This window comes from Crotalus tigris, unplaced genomic scaffold, assembly GCF_016545835.1.
Source record: "Crotalus tigris isolate CLP2741 ecotype Arizona unplaced genomic scaffold, ASM1654583v1 scf7180000024366.1712601, whole genome shotgun sequence".
In the NCBI taxonomy this organism is placed as follows: domain Eukaryota; kingdom Metazoa; phylum Chordata; class Lepidosauria; order Squamata; family Viperidae; genus Crotalus; species Crotalus tigris.
The window spans coordinates 1031586-1050232 of NW_024100534.1; the positions used below are offsets into that span (position 1 = coordinate 1031586).

The 18647-nt window shown below is 39.0% G+C and overlaps 1 protein-coding gene across 3 annotated transcripts in view; it reads right to left on the minus strand.

Moving 5' to 3' along the window:
- The window catches only part of UXS1 (UDP-glucuronate decarboxylase 1), a 60433-nt gene that overhangs the window by 21699 nt on the left and 20087 nt on the right, over positions 1 to 18647 (minus strand). For 2 of the 3 annotated variants that reach the window (XM_039327715.1, XM_039327717.1), the window contains exons 2-3: positions 4369 to 4396; positions 985 to 1036 (exon numbers count right to left, since the gene is read on the minus strand). In XM_039327715.1, the coding sequence (XP_039183649.1) occupies positions 985 to 1036; positions 4369 to 4396 (80 nt within the window). The remainder of the gene's footprint in view (positions 1 to 984; positions 1037 to 4368; positions 4397 to 18647) is intronic. The other variant, XM_039327716.1, reaches the window with a different exon arrangement.

Below are 18647 nucleotides of genomic sequence, written 5' to 3' on the forward strand. Positions count from 1 at the left end.
TTTGCCAGTTGTACTAATGATATTTTATATTATAAACAGTAATTACCTACTTGTAATATTCAAATATGTTCCATAGTTCACATCCATGTGGTGTTTTTATTATGTTTTACACACACACAAACAAACCTTTGAAAATATTGGGATGGCTTTGAACTTACTGTAGCTATATTATGAACAGGTCAAATGAAATAATTGAGACTTAAGTTATTGATGATGAAGATAAACCTCACTGATTTCATCAGTTATTCACAGTCATGATCTAATCCAGGGGAGTCAAACTTGCAAGGTCATGTGACGTGTCATGATGTATTGTGACTTTTTTGCCATTGTGGCAATGGGGTGGGCGTGGTTTTGCTATGATGCATACGGCCCGTGGGCCGGCAGTTTAACACTCCTGATCTAATCCACTTGCATTTTAGCAACAGCAAAGACTCTTTAAAATTAAAAATACCAGGATAAACTATTAATATAAAATCAAAACAACCTATTCTGATGCAGATTGCACCCAGAAAATTTGTCTGAAGATCAGGATATGATTATTTATGTGGCATATAAGTATGCATTACATTTTTAAGAATTGATGTACATGTTAGTATCATATGAGGACATTATTATTAGAAGAAACACACAACTATTCTCCTTCAACCCCAATCAACATGAGAAGCTTGACAAAGCAGGCTACAGGGGTGGAGCTGGGAATTTCTGTAAGTTTTCAAGTGGAAGGATGCAGTTTTTAAAAAAATCAAGATAGCTTCAAATACCTGTTTTTTATCTGTATTTGAACCACCTAGTTTTTATGTGTGTCACTTTGAACCATTGTAGTCATCTTGAACTTTTTTTTCTTTTGCAAGCAAAATGAAAAGAAATTTCTTCAATTCAAGAGGAAGTATTAAGAGAATAAAGTGGAAAATTGATTTATTAATGCAAAGCAAAATATTAAAAGGGAGCAGGGGAAGAAAAAAAGAGAGAACATAGTCTACTAACCTCTTCAATTTTATTTTCTACTTTTTGATCTCCATTATCCTGGATAAACCTGCTGGATAGGAGACCAAAGAAAGAAAGCAACATTTTAAACATGCCAAGCCACAATCATGCTGTAAAACATTACAAATTCATGAATTTATGTTAATGTTTTTTGTTCTAATGTTCTTTGGAAAAGAAGCCACTTGTCACCACACCAACTATTAACAATGACCACAGTTTGTCTGTGTTCAGACATAAATAATGCCACCATAATTTCTAATTTTCTCCTTCCACGTGGATGGGTGGGAAGAGAATAAATAGATGAATCAGAAGTGCTAAAGTAAGATTTTAACATTATACATGAATGCTGATAAAGTTCAGAGGTCAGCAAATATTATTTATTTTTTTTGGTGCCTTTCCTTCGAGAACTCAAGGCTATTTCCATGGCAGTTCCAAAATGTTGCCAAAAACGCTGCAGGGACTAGTCAACACTGACTCAATACCTAATCTGCCCCACAAAAATAAATGAGAGGTACAGGGATGTGATTTTGAATCAAAGACTCAAACCTTAGTCACTTACTGGATTCTCAGCTCAATTTTAAATAATGTGTTGAGTATAAAAAGTTTAAAAAGCTTGAAATGTCAGGTAAATCAAAAACTAGGGAACATGTTAATGTTTGAAGCTTTGCAATTTTATTTATTTAAATATGAAGGGACAACAGGCATCACCTAGGAATGTTAGGAGTATCTATTTTTGTTTGTTTTATATAGCCAGGTTGTAAGTAAGATCCTGTGAATATAACAAAGTCAACTATGCTTTAATGAGAATAGAGTCTGTATCAGTGGTGGGATTCAAATATGTGAACAACTGGTTCTCTGTGTGGATGCTGCTTCCGGAAGTCCATTCTGGGCCTGGGCAACAAAAAATTAGCTACCGGTTCTGCTGAAGTGGTGCAAACTGGCTGAATCCCATCACTGGTCTGTATGAATAGGTGCTCAAGGTAATTTACAGAAAGCAGAAAGAATAAAACATAGTCTACTTAAATACTGTGATGTTAAAAGAGCGTGGAAGATTCAGAGACATTGACAGTTTCAGCAGTAGGATAATACTTCTTTCTTCACATTTTCAGTCATTAGCTCAGTCTGAGAGCTAATGGGATTAGCAGATAAATCATTTCGCCAAGAGGGGAGACCATGGTTCAGGCAGCATGAACCTCAAGTGAGGGAAGAGAGAAAGGTTCTCTCATAACCTAGACATTTTCATAGGACAGTTGTGAGGATAAATTAAGGATATTTATCATTCCTTGAAATAACTAGAGCAGTGGTTCTCAACCTTTTTATATGGCGCCCCCCGGTCACACGGATACACCCCGTATGCGCGGCGGGGTGCGCATGTGCGGCAGCGCCCCCATGCACGGCGCGCATGCGTGGCGGCGCCCCCTGAGGGGGAAAAATGGCAGGTCGCATTGTTTGGCGACCCCGTAAAATGGTCGTTCGACCCCAAATGGGGTCGCAACTCATAGGTTGAGAACCGCTGAACTAGAGAAAGAACAAAGTTTAATTAAGGAGCGATAGTGTGAGTGGTATTTATTAATTTATTAAGAGTCAGTTACACATTTTGTCTGCAGGCAAAAAAGTCAGAGGTATACATTGGTGTAGAAGACTGTCTATGAAATAGCTATACGGTTTAAAAATGGAAAGTATAGAAATAAAAATATGATTAATCTTGTTCACATGAGTCATTTTTATTTATTTTTAATTTAATTTTATTTAAATTTTTATTTACCCCCCCCCCAAGTCCCCACATTTGCGGGTAATTGAGACATAGCTCATGAGATGGACCCTGCCACATAAAAAGTCTAATTCCAGAGTTTGAAGTAGACTTCAGATATATAGTACACAATGTCACACGTTCACTAAGTGCTTTTGGTTTGTCACTACTTTTCATCTGAACCTACTTTTTCCAATGTACTTAGGGAGAATTCCAGAATATCTACACTGAAAAACATTATGGTCTGGAAGAAAACAAGATGAATTGATTTATTCTTTCCCTTTAATGGTCTTTTCTTATAGGTTTGTGTGGAATGTTTAAAAGATTTTCTTACAACATATTTTCTCTGAAATGTATCTCACAGTGAGCGTTGAGTCAGTTAAATGGCGTAATTTGAAGATTTGTAGGCAAAATCCTATCAACAGGGTACAAGAAGATAGATACAACAAGTACTAAAGAAATATTTTGGAATGGAGCTAACCAGTAGGATAGTGCTAGAATACTGTACAAGCTATATGGAAAGGATATGGAAGGGGACTGTGTTGCTCTAGATGTCCAAGAAGCTATAGAAATCCACAAACTAGGAGCTGTTCCCTAAAATAAATTTCCATCCCATGCTTAATGGTAGAGTTATATTATCTCCCACAGGGTTGTGCCATGCTTTAAATTCCAAAGCAAATGCTTTTTTCCCTCCCTCAGAATGCATTGTAGGACCAGCTATAAAACCCTGAAAAAGATCAGCTGTTTTAAAGATTTGCAGAGCTGCTTAACGAATGTGCTCATATATACAATAGTTTGTTTCTATCTTACAATCAGAAGTGCTACATGTTTTTTAAGAACAAAAATAAATAAGTGGACAGTAAGGGTAATTCATACAATATATATGTTTACTGCTTTAACATATTATCATTTACAAAAGATGCTTAAAATATTTTAGTCTCATAACAGCAAACAGCAAATTCCCAACATTAACTATAGAATCAAAATTTCCTGAAATGTTACAACTTTACTATTATGGAAAAGGAATGTGTATTATAGTATACCATTTCTATTTTCTTCCTAGCCACCTCTTCAGCAGAAGGGAGAATACAATAATGGTTTTGGGCAATGTAAGAGATAAGAAGGTTTGTAAAAATATAAGGAATTAATATCTGGAAAATTGGAAAAGAATGAGGAATGAAAAAGCAGGAATATTAATTTTGTTGGAACAAACTTAATGTAAGTTTCCTTGTTCCATTTTTATTCTTCACTGTTCTTTTTTCTGAAAGAACAACTTCTCTCAGATTAAGCAAATGTGGTGTGTGACCAGCAGAATCATTATGGATGGAATATTTTTCCTGCTTCAAATGTGGAATTCTAGATGGAACGTTTTCCCTGCTTTAAATGCGAAACACCACATCCTGTGCTTGATGGAAATGTTCAGCCCCTTTAAAGGGGTAAAATGATGCATGTATTCAATTCATCCACAAATGTGTGATCAAAGGTGACCTCTCCCATCATAGAAATGAATCACACTAGCTACCATTTCCCCACCTTCTTTTCTAGCAATAAGCAACAAAGAGATATTTCCTTTTAGTTTGAAAGAAAAAAATATTATAACTATACATATGTACAAGAGAAGCATATAATATTACCTCATGTTGAGCACATTTCCCCATACAGCTGTAAAAAAAAGAAAACAGTAACATTAATATTGCTTAACAATAATTGGCATCATTTTGTAATATATTTGTTTTAAGATGCTAATAATTTTGTCTTTGTAACATGTGTTTGTAATGCAATTTATTATTTCAGGGATGGAATGGTTTTCTGAAAAGCGATTTACTATGTATATTTTAATTCATTTTGGCCCTGGAAGGGGAGAACAGATGGATAAGGGCATATGTCTCTCAACTACGGATATTTACTTGAGAATCAAAGGCAGAATTATGTATTGATAGGTTAGCATGCTGTTTTCAACACAGAAGTACTTACAGTATATAGCAAAATATTATAACAAGTAGCCCTTAATTTTGACTGCATGTGTCACTCTTGCCAGTCATTGTGCTGGTTTTCCAAATGTAATATTTGCTCTGAATGTGTACTGGATGCTATAGCTTACTTCAGGCCCCCAAATCAAGAAAGACATGTAGTGATTCTTCCAAGCAGATTTCCTTATTGTTCTTACAGATAGAACCTTGCCAAACTGAAACATTTTACTATCTACATCAAGCATATACTCTGAGAATTACTGGAAAGGGACTGTCTTCATCCTCTTTCTCTCATACAAACTATCTGAATGGAGTAGCCTCTTTATTTTGCTGGAATGCACTCCACATTGTGAATCCAGACTAAGTTTCATCACATCTCATGGCAAAGGAGGAAAGCTTTGATCTAGAACTTTCTAGCTAATGTTTCATCCCAACATATATGTTTATTGACAAGTTAAGCTCCACTGATTTATCTCCAGATAAATACATATGGCTGCTTTCATCAAGCCTCAATATAATGGCAAATTAAGTAGCTTTAGACCACTGATGGCGAACCTTTTAGAGATGGAATGCCCAAACTGCAACCCAAACCCCATTTATTTATTGCCGTGTGCCGTGTGGGCATGGCTGACTGGGTGAGCATGGCTACGATGGTCATGGCCGACTGGGTGGGTGTGGCCATCTCGATGATGCTCGTGGAGAGGGATGCCTGTGGGGGCCGGGCAGGGTTGGGGGAGATCTAGGTCTCTGGCGGGTGGGCCAGTGGGCCGTAGGCTCATCCTGCGGGATGAGGTGAGGCGAGGCAGGGAGGGTGTTCCAATTGCCACGAGGCAAGGCAAGGTGAGGCAGGACAGCCAGCATGCTGTGGCTGCTGACGGACACTGTCGGCCCCCATGAGCTCACTGGCCCATGCCAATGGGGCTGCACTGCAGAAGGGAAATAGCGGCTCTGATTCCCCCCTGCTGGCCTCCCCCCAGCCTCCTGCCCAGTGCCCTTCTATGCAATCCTATGTGACCGCAGTGTAGATGAGAGGCTTGGCCGGCGGGGGGGGGGTGGCTTTCCTCTGTGGAGACGTCCCGGCCCTCCCACCCCCCCTAGCGAGACCCCCTCGCCTTCCCCCAGCTGGGACCTGATGATCTCCACCCTCCTGCCCCCACCCCAACCGACCCTCCGAGCAGCCAAGCCCGACCAAGACGGAGGGAAGGCGAAGCAGAGAACCGTTTGTTAAATGATTTGAAGCCCACCCTTCCAAAGGCCGCTCACTCACTCTCTCGCCAAAACTGCTCTTTTTATAGGTTCCCTCACCCCGCCCAATTCTCGCAGACTCCACAGGCGTGGAGAGGGGGAGGGGAGGAGTCTGTCCCTCCATGGCAATGGCACGTGTGCCCATAGGGATGGCTCTGCATGCCGCCTGTGGCACACGTGCCATAGGTTCATCACCACGGCTTTAGACAATAGATGTGCATGACAATTAGTGGCCCTTCAGTATCTAGTAAATAATAAAATAGCCATTATTTCAAGGTGAGGTCCCCTACAACTTAAAGAAATTATGAATATGATTCTGGAAATGATGAGGGCTACAATTTAAAAGCATTACTGCTTTAGTTTAAAAAAGTAGAAAAGAGCCAAAAGCAGCTTTCAGAAGATTACAGGTTTTTTTTTAAATATTAAAAGTATCCTAAATTACTTGGAAAGCTATAAACAGTTTAAAGCAGCCTTCTCCAATTCAATGGCCTGCAGATATAACAGACTTCAACTTCTGTAATTTCCTGACTGATGTTGAAATGTATCACATCTACAATCCACAATACTATGAAGTGTGCCTTTAATACATTAAACATCTCCCTCTCACTTTTCCTCACATAAATGTTTATGCAAAGACAATTCTATAAATATAACGCAAATTCACTGCTTTGAACTGTTTACCATATACATAAGACCCAGTTTAAATAGATTACTTACTATTCAGAACAATGCAACCAAATGAATAAAGATCCCCCAGGACCAAGCATATCTTCGGAAACAGGTACATTGTTGATAGTATTCTCTATTTAGAATTTCTGACAGCTCAAGAAGTTCCTGCCACATAGATTTTTAATGCCACTGAGAAAACAAATTCAAAAGCATTCAGTATGCTTTTGAAACAGAACCCTGCATCCCTTTATCCCAAAGCTTCTTGGAGATCCATCAGCTATTTCTAGCAGATTTAAGGGAAGAAATTATCCATTCTTAGGGGAGGGGAGCGGAGGGGAGGAGAGGAGAGGAGAGGAGAGGAGGAGGCAGGGGAAACACATTATACATTTCTTTTTCAACCTGAAAAAAAAAACATTTCAATTGGCAAAAATGGTATAAGGTTTTATTCAAAATGTATAGCATGCTAATTTACTTGTCATACTTATAGCATGGTATAAGGAATACTGTATATGCATATGAATTTTTGCACTAGAGGCTGTTGCCATCTATAGAATAGAATAAACTAGACTAGACTAGAATAGAATATCTTTATTGTCATTGTGTAACTCACAATGAAATTCAGTGCTGTCCACAGTGCACACTACACGCGCAAAAACCACAAATAAGAACATACATTATATACACACATCCTTCACATTCTATTCACCATTGCGCTGCCCCTAATATTGTACTTCAATGTGGCACTATACTATGGTATTTAATATGGTTACAGCTCTGGGATAAAAACCATTTTTCAGCCTATTTGTCTTTCTTTTTATTATCCAGAAGGTAATAGTTCAAAAAAGGAATGTCCGGGATGAGATGAGACTTTAAGAATATTTTGAGGTTTCCTAAGACAACGGGAACTGTACAGTTCATCGGGGGAGGGGGAGAGGGCAGCCAATAATCCTCTGGGCGATGGTAATGATCCTCTGGAGTGCTTTCCTATCTGCTACTGTGCAGCAAGCAAACCACACACAAATGCAATAGATTAGAATGTTCTCTATGGAGCAGCGGTAGAAGGTCACCAGCAGTTTTTCATTCAGTTGTTGTTTCCTGAGAAGTCTCAAGAAACATAATCTCTGCTGGGCTTTCTTAACCAATGCTATAACACCCAGAAAACTAAAGCTGACCACCCACTCCATACAGTCTCCTTTGATGATCAGGAGCTGAATGTCTGATCTATTCCTCCTGTAATCTACTATAAACTCCTTGATCTTAATTGTGTTGAGAAACAAATTATTGTCACATCCTGGTAGGCAGACTCATCCCCCTTGGAGATATAGTAAGCCCAACCATTGTTGTATCATCCTCAAATTTAACAATAATATTGATAGAGAATAGAGAATCACAAAGTCTTTTGATTTATTAGTAATTACAGCTTGATTCTTTTAAATAATTTTTGATCTTGTTTGGAAATAAGCTTTGTCCAGGTGTTCAACTGGAACAAGAAGCTGACTCCTGACGGAACTGTAATGCCAATATCATTGTATCTCCATCTATACTTTCAGATCCTCACCCAAACCTAGTCAAACTATCAAGGTTTTCCAGCTATTCTCTTTTTTAAAACAATATTTTATTAGTTTTCTAATTTTACAATTAAACATTTAAAAAGCATCATAGTGACTGGGTTAATCAGTAATTCAATAACATACATAAATCTTTAGTACAAATCTCAAGTTATAACATCAGATATTTCCTCTCTTTTTCCCTTAATATCTACTATCTCATATTAGGCTAGTATAGTTATTATTATTATCAACTAAATAAAACCATCTTTATTACATTTATCAATAATTTTTAGCTTATACATATCTTAATTGTGTTTACATTCAATCCTTACATACAATCAATGTCCTATTATTACTTTTTTCCCAAGCTTTAATTTCCCATCAATATTCAAATTAACATTTGGTATTTATAATTTTTACTTCAGGTAACCAAAGTTTCCCTTATCTCAACTTCTTCCTTTTTCCATTTTCATAACAAAATCTAATATTCTAAATACACATCTTATCTATTTGCATATAATCTTGTTCTGTTTTCTAAAAGTTATCTATTTTCCACCATATTAAACCAAAGGTCTATTAGTCTTATTACACATCTTATCTATTCAATTATAATGTTACTTTATTTTCTAAAAATTATCTATTTCCTACCATATTCAACCCTCTAATCAGTAATATGAAATCCCCTCTAATAAATCAAAACCCTAGTTTCCTTTAGCCTTACTCTGTCTTTCTTCCTTTGCCAACTGACCTTCTATGTTAGTACTTTTGAATCATAAAACAGTTCTCCCTCTATTATTATATGTATTATTTGGAATAAGAAAGACCAGTTGGTTGCAGTTTTTTTGGGAAGAACTAGCTCATTTGTATTCATTAGATTGCCTCCCTATTACTCCAATTTCCCACAACTGTCCTGATCAGTTTATGTTCCATTCAATCTGTTCTTCTTCCTTTTCCTCAAATTTCTTCTGATTTATATAAAAAGTCTTTTCCATTTTCAATGTTGTCACTCCCTTTTCTGTTTTTTCCATTGACTGGATCTGTTGGTCAGTTGGGTCCTCTGTCTTTGTGTTTGGTTGTTCCACTTCTCCTGTTATTTTCTGCACTGTTAGTTCTTTGGTTGCAGTCAAGGTCTGGGTTTGTATATCTAAGCTGGCATCTTGTTCCTTTATGTTGGATCTTATCTTGCCACAAGCTGAAAGAATGGTTTCGTGTATTGATTTCAACATAGAAAGGATTTTTTTCCTGATCTTCATCCATATTCTCTTGATAATGTGTTAAGTTAAAGACTTTAAAATCGAACGTTAAAAATATTTTCTCATTTTTTATAACTGGGTATGGGACATCTATTTCATGTGTTATAGGTAGTCTTTATAGTGGAGATTGTTTACCAAGTAAGCATTTATAGTCCAAAGTATTCCATCATCTCATGTAGTAACAGATGCTTCTCATGTAAAGAAATAGGAAACCAATTCCCCACATGTAACTCTGAAAATCAGCAAAGGTTTACATTCATAGTTCAAAGAGGCCAGATATGCCACCCAAAAGTTTTTCACAGGTGGTATCTGTCAAGGTCAAGAGAATTTTTTCTAGAGTCTGGGCTTCAAGCCAAGTCTCTTTTAGGCAATAACAAGTTGTAATACCATACTTCGCCACAAGATATCACTGATTGCCATTTAAAGCTTTTTAAATCCAAAGTTTTAATGATAGTTTTTCAAGATTTATTTCTTTTTTTTTTTAGATAAACACAAATGTCTCCAGTAAGAATAGGAAAACTTTTAGCCCCCAAGTTTCAAAAGCATATGCATCCAATTAGGTTGGAATTGTTCTTATAGTTGCTCTGTTTCCCCTGGGAAATTAGTCATCACTATTCTTAGAGGATGGGCTAGAAATTCCCTTCCCTCTCTCCTCACAGGGGGAAAAGTACTTTGGGCAGCTTTTACAGGAAAAGATATTTAAAGTCTTAAAAAGAAGATCAGATCTCAACCAGTTTCATCTGCATTGCTTTAAAGATGCTTAATAGCAATTTTGACTTCAGCTGTCAGCAGCTTAGTGACGAGCCATATTGCTATGGCCGGTCTTTCCCCTGCTGGTTTGGAGAGCTGCCCTGGATCAAGCGGAAGAGCTGCCACCCTCCCATGATCAAGCGGAGGTCCCCTTCTTGCTTGTCGCCCCTACAGGGGACTTTTGACCCTTTCCAGGGTCCCCCAGCGGGTTGAATTCAGGCGTGGAAGATGGAGCTCCACAGGCACCATGGTGGCAAACCGGAAGTCAAGGTTTTCCAGCTATTCTCTTGAATATATAGAATTCTTTACATGATCCAGGAAAGAAATAAAATAATCCAGAAAACGTGAACTAATGGAATAAAAGAAGGGAGGAGGAATGGAGATATATAGAATATACTGAATTTATTTTTTATTCTCGCTTCAAAAGGAGCAATAAGTGGCTGGATTCTAAGGAATGCAATATTTCTTCATTTTTTTTCTTGGTTAAAAAGTTAAACCTGAAAATCGAATAACCTACTAACTCAAGAATAAAACAAAAAGTATTAACATTTGTTTTTCCCTGTATCTAACAAACAGAAAATCTTAATTTCCTAACAAATATGATAAAAAGAGATAGGGCAATGATTTTTCAGAATATGCATTTTGCCTAATGTGATGTTGATCTCAGTTTCTGGATCTAAATTTTCACATTCAGCAATTCCTTTTAATGCTCATTCTTCTTTTATACAAATTCCTGAAAAACTTTGCCTGCATTGATAATAGCTTTTACATGTTTGTTCATTTCTTGATTTGGTATGACCATTTCTAAACTCAATTTCTTTTACATCTTATCAATTTATGTATAATTTTAAAAATAAACAATAGGGAACATTTTCTAATTCTTTTTATTTTCAAGTTGGGGGGGGGGAAGAAAAAAGAAAGATAAAAGGATTGAGAATAAAATATTGTCCTGTTTTTTTTTTTCCTTCCAAATTTCAGAACTCTGATCAAGACCTAGATAAATCAGAATCTATAGTGCATATTTCTACTCCTATTTAAGTAAACATAGAAGATCATTTTTTAAAAAAAAATTCAGTCCAGAGGACTGCAAGTTACAGTGATGGGCTAAATCTGAAATAATGGATTCCTGCTTTGGTCTGTCATTTTCGTGATTCTATGCTTCTGATAATGAAAACAATTTCCCAGCATAATTCAAGAAATCAATTTGTTAATCTTTGACCCGTTCATGTAAGCATCTCTTAGATGCACACGAATAGAGAATGATTTTACTAAGGTAAGAAGCTGTATATGAAAGTTTAAAAAAAATACAAAGATTAAGAATAGCTGATTAAACTCACACAATTTTTTTTAAACCAAGTTATGTTGTCATTTACTTGTTTGGGAAGAAAAGAATGTCAATAAGCAGAGAATGTATCATAAGAAGTAACAGACAAGGTATAAAAATATCCAAAATATGTTAATTGATTTAATGGGATCTGGAGAGAATGTTGCATATAGTGTTTAAAATAGAGTGTTCTAGTTTAAACAAATTTGTTCTGCTCCCAGCCTATCTGTTTTGGCAAAAAGTTTATGCATTGTTTAATAGAATACATGGGTACAAGGTTTAAAAAAATGCAGTGGTAATGTTACTTTGATCAAGCTGATATTTAGTACAAATCCTTCAAGGTTCCATAAACAAAAGGCAATTTTATTATTACAGCCAAAATACTTCAAAACCACCCACTCACTTTTAACAGGCTATCTAGAAGTCTACTTATAAGCTCATTAGCTACATTTTATCATTAACTACAGTGGACAATAAGGCAATTGTTCTTAGTCCGCTTACTGTATCAAAATTAATCTGATATCTTACTATCTACCTGATGGTGGAAAACACAGTGCACCTAACCTTAGGATAGGCCAGATCAAAAACAGTACAAGTTCTACGAAAGCCAAGGTCAATTTTGTGGAGGGGTGCCATAAAAGTAATTAAAAAAAATCTTTAGATGATCTTGAAGAAGACTTAATTTTTAGGAAGCTGCATTAAGTTTCATGGATAAAGTAAACAGGCAGGCATACCACTAAAACCATCTCAGATACTGGCATCAAGAGATGGACATATTTAATTATACGTTAATGATGTCACTAGGTTTTCCCTTAATTCTCTGGAAGGATTTCAGTTGTACATCAATTCAGAAATGGAGTCAAACTAACCATGTGATAGTATAGTCCACACAAATCAGAACCAAATGTTTGGGAAGTTGAATCAGAACTGTTCCTCGTTCACTTGTTTAATCCCGAGGGTTATGCTCAATTTGAAAGAGTTAGGCATTGGTTATTCTCATCAGAATTTTTCCAGCCATCCTTTCTTACTCAGTGATCTTTAGATACATTCAACTACAGCCACCAGGATTCCTTGCCCTTTTGAAAATGCTTGCTATAAGTTCTGGAACTCAAAACTGTCTTAAGGGTACCCAGATTTTAGAAGGCAGAAAAAAAAATCTAAAAATACTTTTTAAATAGGCTTTTAACAAAAATGACTTTCATGCTTTTTTCCCCTTAGCTTTACATCGAACTGATGCTTACACAACTTGAAGACCAGTTCATTTTCACCCGGATTAAAAAGGGTAAATTAATTAATTTCCATTGCTGATGGAAATAACTACAACAATTACAAGTCAGGTTTCCAACTATGGACAGAAATAGTCCTTTCTCCTCAGCAGTGCTTCTTTCTTTATGGAAAGAATATGCTCAGACTTCAGAATTATATAACAAAATAACACGAAACTTTAACAAAAACTTTTGCCAACTATTGTGATATCAGTGACTCCTCTAGACAAATATAACTTTTCTAAAGAAATAAACAAAGTAATGGTTTTTCCTGTGAGACACTATGGAAGTGAAATATGGGCTTTGAAGGAGTAGGTTAGAATCAGTTTCAACAGTTTGGTGCTGAAGAAGACTCCTAAGCACACCACAGATATCCAAACACAAACAAACAAACAAACAAACAAACAAAAAGATTCTTGAACAAATCAACCCAGAATTCTCATTTGAGATAAAAATTACCAGACTCAAATTTTCTTACTTTGGACACCCTGCACAGAAACCTAGTTCTCTGGAGAAATTAATAATGCTAGGAAAGATGAAAAGAAACAGAAGAGGATGACTAGCAGCAAGGTGGATAGATTCAGTTGCAGTCATGATCAGTGCATCATTGGAAGTCAGTCCTAAAAGACCAGATTAAGGGCAGGTATTCATGCAGAAAATCTAAGATGATTGCTAAGAACTGATTTCTGCAGAGGACTGAACAAGATGATCTCCATGTCCTGTTTTCATTTCCAATAATTCAATACTGTCAGGCACATTTTTTTATTTATCAAATTTACATGCCATCTCAATATCCAAAGTAGTTCTGGGTAATTTACAATAGGATAACAGCATAAACATCCTAGCTCACTTTAAGAAGCATGTAAATTCTTTAAAAAGCTACAGCATTTCATTTTAAAAAGCTACATGAATTTCATGATCAAGACTGACTTTTCTCACTAACACACATCTAGCCCAACAAGGACTTAAGCTCCAATTTTCCTTATTGTTTGTCATTAAAAGCCATATACTGGTACCACTGCTGGAATGATTTTCTCCTAGCAGTTTTTAAAATATATACAATATTTAAAATGAAATGTGGTTTATTCAGCTCTAACATACTTGCTTATTAAAAACTACATTTAAGGTACCGGTACTCTACATATTATGCTGAGATTGTGGTGTTATTTTATTCAAAACATGAAACAGCAAGAGACTTTTTTACTAATAGCAACTTCATGGAAATCAACATCGAAACTATGAAACACTTAAAACATTTTATAAAAAAGCAATAGCAGGCATTGTAATCACATCCATCTGGTGGAAGCAAAATCAATATTCTTAAGTTCTCAAAAGTTATTACCCTTATACAGAAATCAGTATTTGCTAGAAGAATAATTTTCCAAAAGGAGGTCATATTTTAAAAACAATCTAAAAAAAAGTTTGAGAATGTTATCTTAGTAAGCTGACCAATGATTCAAAATTCTGCAGAAACACAACAATAAAAAACAGAAAATCCCATACAATATGATGGGATGGGAAGATAATCTAAGGCAGGGCTTTTCAACCTTTTCATCCATTGTACCACTTTTAGGATATGGCAACATCCGAGTACCACCCGTCGCCTGGCTAGGTGTCAAAAACTTGATGACCCCCCCCAAAAAAGGGAAAAAAGTGATAAAGTACAGGTAGTCCTTGACTTACAAGAGTTCACTTAGTGACTGTTGGAAGTTACAATGGCACTGAAAAAAGTGCCCCCCAAGCCACAGCCGAGCAAGATAGCTGCCTCCCCACCCGGCGGCGCTCTTCCTCCTATCCGAGGTTTTCACTGTTGTGAGCATTTCTGTTGAGGGTTGGCAGCAGGGGGTGGGGTGGGGGATGTTTGGTTTTTATTCCCCGTGTCTGCTGGGTGATTGCAGCAGGTCACTTCACATGAACCTGGGACACTGTGACCATCATAAATATGAATCAGTTGCCAAGCATCTGAATGTAAATCACAAGAGCCTGGAGATGCTGCAACATTCCAGCTGATTGGCGCTTCTTCTGGGCTCAGCAGAAGTACCAGGATCAGTGCTGCTTTCAGCTGATTGGTGCTTCTTCAGGGCTCAACAGAAGTACCAAGATCAGCACCAAGCTCTAGCTGGAGCCTGGCGCTGATCCTGGCACTTCCGCTGAGCTCTGACAGCCCCGAAGCACTGATCCTGGCACTTCCACTGAGCCTTGACAGCCCTGCAGCTCCAGCCATCTCTCGCTCAGGCTTGTGTGGTGCTGCCACTGGTTCAGCTCATTCCCCTCCCCCGCTACCATTTTTCTAAGATGGTTGCGTACCACCTGCCAGGTGCCAATGTACCACTGGTTGAAAAGCCCTGATCTAAGGACCCAAGTAACCTTATCCAGAGGAAGAGAGAGAACTTTAAGGACATATACAACTGATCTATACTGTTCTGTCATAACTGGAGAAGGGAAGTAACTATGCATTCAGCTTCTACACATCAGCCTGTCTATATACTGAACAGAAGTTTAGCTTTCTATGTCTTTGCTCTAATCTTTGGTTCCTTCAGTGATGCTACTTACATGGATCAACAGGGCATTCGTTTTCCCTATACTCATTAGCAACAGGCAACTGTTACAGCAGGGGTCTTCAAACTTGGCCCTTTTATGACTTGTGAACTTCAACTCCCAGAATTCATGCCTGGCTGAGGAATTCTGGGAGTTGAAGTCCAGAAGTCATAAAAGGGCCAAGTTTGAAGACCCCTGTGTTACAGCCTCTTCAGTCAAATGAATGCAGTTTACATTTAAATTGGGGATCCACAGGTGATGACTTGTGGTGATACATATATAAATTATATGGTTTTTGACTGGTCAAGAATTAGTATGGTGCAGAAGGAAAGTGGCACATACTGTGAAGGCTCTTTTCTTTCAAAAGACGGGACACACCATAGTGTAGGAAATGCTTTATTGCAGCACACAACTTCCTCAGCAATAAGCAATTGTTTTGGGTGAACTCCACCCTAGTAGGTTTTGCAAGGTGATGTTGCAGATAACTATGTCTTTAATCCTCAGTCCTACATTCTATAGCCTTGTTCCAAAGGTTCTTGCACTAATTGGGGTTGTGGAGCTGTTTCAGTGCAGCTGCTCCCTTTCTGGTTGCTACCAAGCTCCTGGCAAAGCTCCAGCCAGGACTCCCACTGGAATATGAAGCTCACCATAGTTTGTGGCCCTGGAAATGGACTTGCCTACTTGAAATAGTTGCCAATCTCCAAATGTCGCCTTTGCTTTCCTGTCTCTACTCTGTACAAAATGTTATTTGTAGTCTCCTTTCCTCCTACACCCCTACCTACTCTATCTTAGCATCTGTTTTTGTAAACTAAGGGGCTAAGTGGGGTGAGATCGGCAAGTCTTTGAAAACATCAGGGTGTGTCTCAATTATAACAGGCAGCTGCAACACTTTCTTGGATCCTTGTGAGTGTATGAAGGCATGGGAGAAATGGGGCTGGGAAGTATTTCTGCCTGGCTGCAGCTTCTTTTCCCAAGCACAGACAGCAATCGCAATATCACTCTCTCACACATGAACACCTTGTAACTAGCAGTCAACAACAACAAGGCTGATCTTATATTGGGTTCTGAAATGGTGGTGGAAGGAACACATCTACATTTATTTTGTGAAGTACTGAGATCCAACATTCCCAAGAAACTTACTACTCTGCTGAGCTCCAATAAACATAAGGATTCAACACTGTCTTTTCTTGACCAAGTGTCTGACATTTTTAAGAACACCAAGATAGAAGGAGCGTTGGGTTACCTGGACGCCTGTTCTCAGCATGATGATGAAGAATCCACCAATGGGTTATTTCAGTCCTCCTGCCCAATCAGACCAAGTTGTCAAGTTGTCACGCCTCCTCATTATCTGGGACTTCTCAGTTTTCATTGACAGCGGAGCCAATGACAACTGTACGACGTGATGACTCTCAAGCAGGTATTAGTAAAAAAACCTACATAACAAGAACCCAACCCGGCCCTGACTGATTCCTAAAAGGGAGGGCGTGGATTCTTCATCATCATGCTGAGAACAGGCATTCAGGTAAGCCAACGCTCCTTCTCCAGCATGATGACTGAAGAATCCACCAATGGGACGTACCAAAGCTTCCAGAGTCCCTAAGGGTGGAAGACAGTTGGGGCCGGATCCCCAGATGGTGTGACTACTTGTTGTAAAATACGCCTACCAAAAGCGGCCTCGGCCGATGCAAATTTGTCTAAATGGTAATGCCTAATGAAAGGAGACGGCGAAGACCATGTCGCCGCCCTGCAAATGTCCTCAATGGACGCTTGGGTCACCCACGCCACAGTGGTGGCAGCACTGTGTGTGGAGTGGGCCGTTACACGAGAAGGAACAGGCAAAGCAAGAGAAAGATAGGCGCTTGCGATGCAGGCCCTGATCCACCTGCCTATGGTGGAAGCTGACACCTTTTGCCCCATTGAAGAAGGCTGGAAAGACACGAACAGGGCCTCAGATTTACGGAAAGGCGCCATGCGCTTGATATAGCGACGCAAGGCTCTCCTTACATCAAGGGTGTGTCATTGCCGTTCCAAGTCATGTGACGCATGAGGGCAGAAATCAGGAAGAATGACTTCTTGTGCTCTATGGAAAACTATATTTATTTTTGGAATAAAGGAAGGGTCTAACCGGAGAACCACCCTGTCTTCATGAAACATGCACAGGTCTTTCCTGACTGACAGGGCTGCCAATTCCGAAATGCTTCTAGCCGAGGTAATTGCAACAAGGAATGAGACTTTGAGTGACAAGTGTCGCAATGGACATGATTTGAGTGGTTCAAAGGGAGGCAAAGTTTGTGCCTGGAGAACCCGAGGTAAATTCCACAAAGGATATCTATGAACCACGGGAGGCCTACTGTTAGTAACTCCCTTGAGAAATGACCATACAGTCGGGTGCCTAGATAAGGACTCAGAGGAGTCCCACGAGAGCACTGAGGAAAAAGCCACTGTCTGCGGATAGTGTTGAGCACCAACCCCTTTCTGATGCCTTCCATCAAATATTCTAGTACTCCAGGAATTGTTACCTGTGACAAACTCACGTGATTCTTGTCCCACCAGCAACAGAAGTTCTTCCACGTATGGTCGTAAATCCGGTTAGTCGCTGGTCTCTTAGCCGCCTGGATCATATCTATCACCTCCGCCGAATACGAACCCCTGGTCAGGGTGCGGCGTTCAAGTGCCAGGCGGTCAATTGAAGCCATTGGGGTCTGGATGCAGACGATCCCCGTGTCAGACGTACCTGGTCGTCTGGAATCCTCCAAGGGGCTGAGAATGAGAGACTCACCAGATCTGCGAACCATGGTCTCCTGGGCCAGTGAGGAGCTAAAAAGGATCACTTCTGCCTGTTCCTCCAGGATCTTCCTGATAACTGCTGGAAGTAGAGGCAATGGGGGAAAGGCGTACAACAGGTCTCGCGGCCACCAGCTGCGCAGGGCATCCACCCCTTCTGCTCCCTGGGAGGGAAACCGAGAAAAGAACCTTGGCAGCTGGTTGTTCATCGGCGAGACAAACACGTCCACTATTGGACGACCATACCTGTCTGAGATTTCCTCAAAAACATCTGGATGTAACATCCACTCTGAATGGTCCACTATTGACCTGATGAGGAAGACTGCCTGCCGATTTGCCTCTCCCGAGATGTGCTCGGCCCTGATAGAGAGCAGATGCTTCTCTGCTCAAGAGCTCAAGGCTCGAGCCTCTGTCATGAAGGACTTGGAGCAAGTGCCTCCTTGTCGATTTACATGAGCTTTTGCAGCCACGTTGCCTGTCAGGACCAGCACATGTTGCCCCCTGACTGCTGAGTGGAAGTGTTTGAGGGCTAGGTGGATTGCCCTGAGCTCCAACCAATTTATCC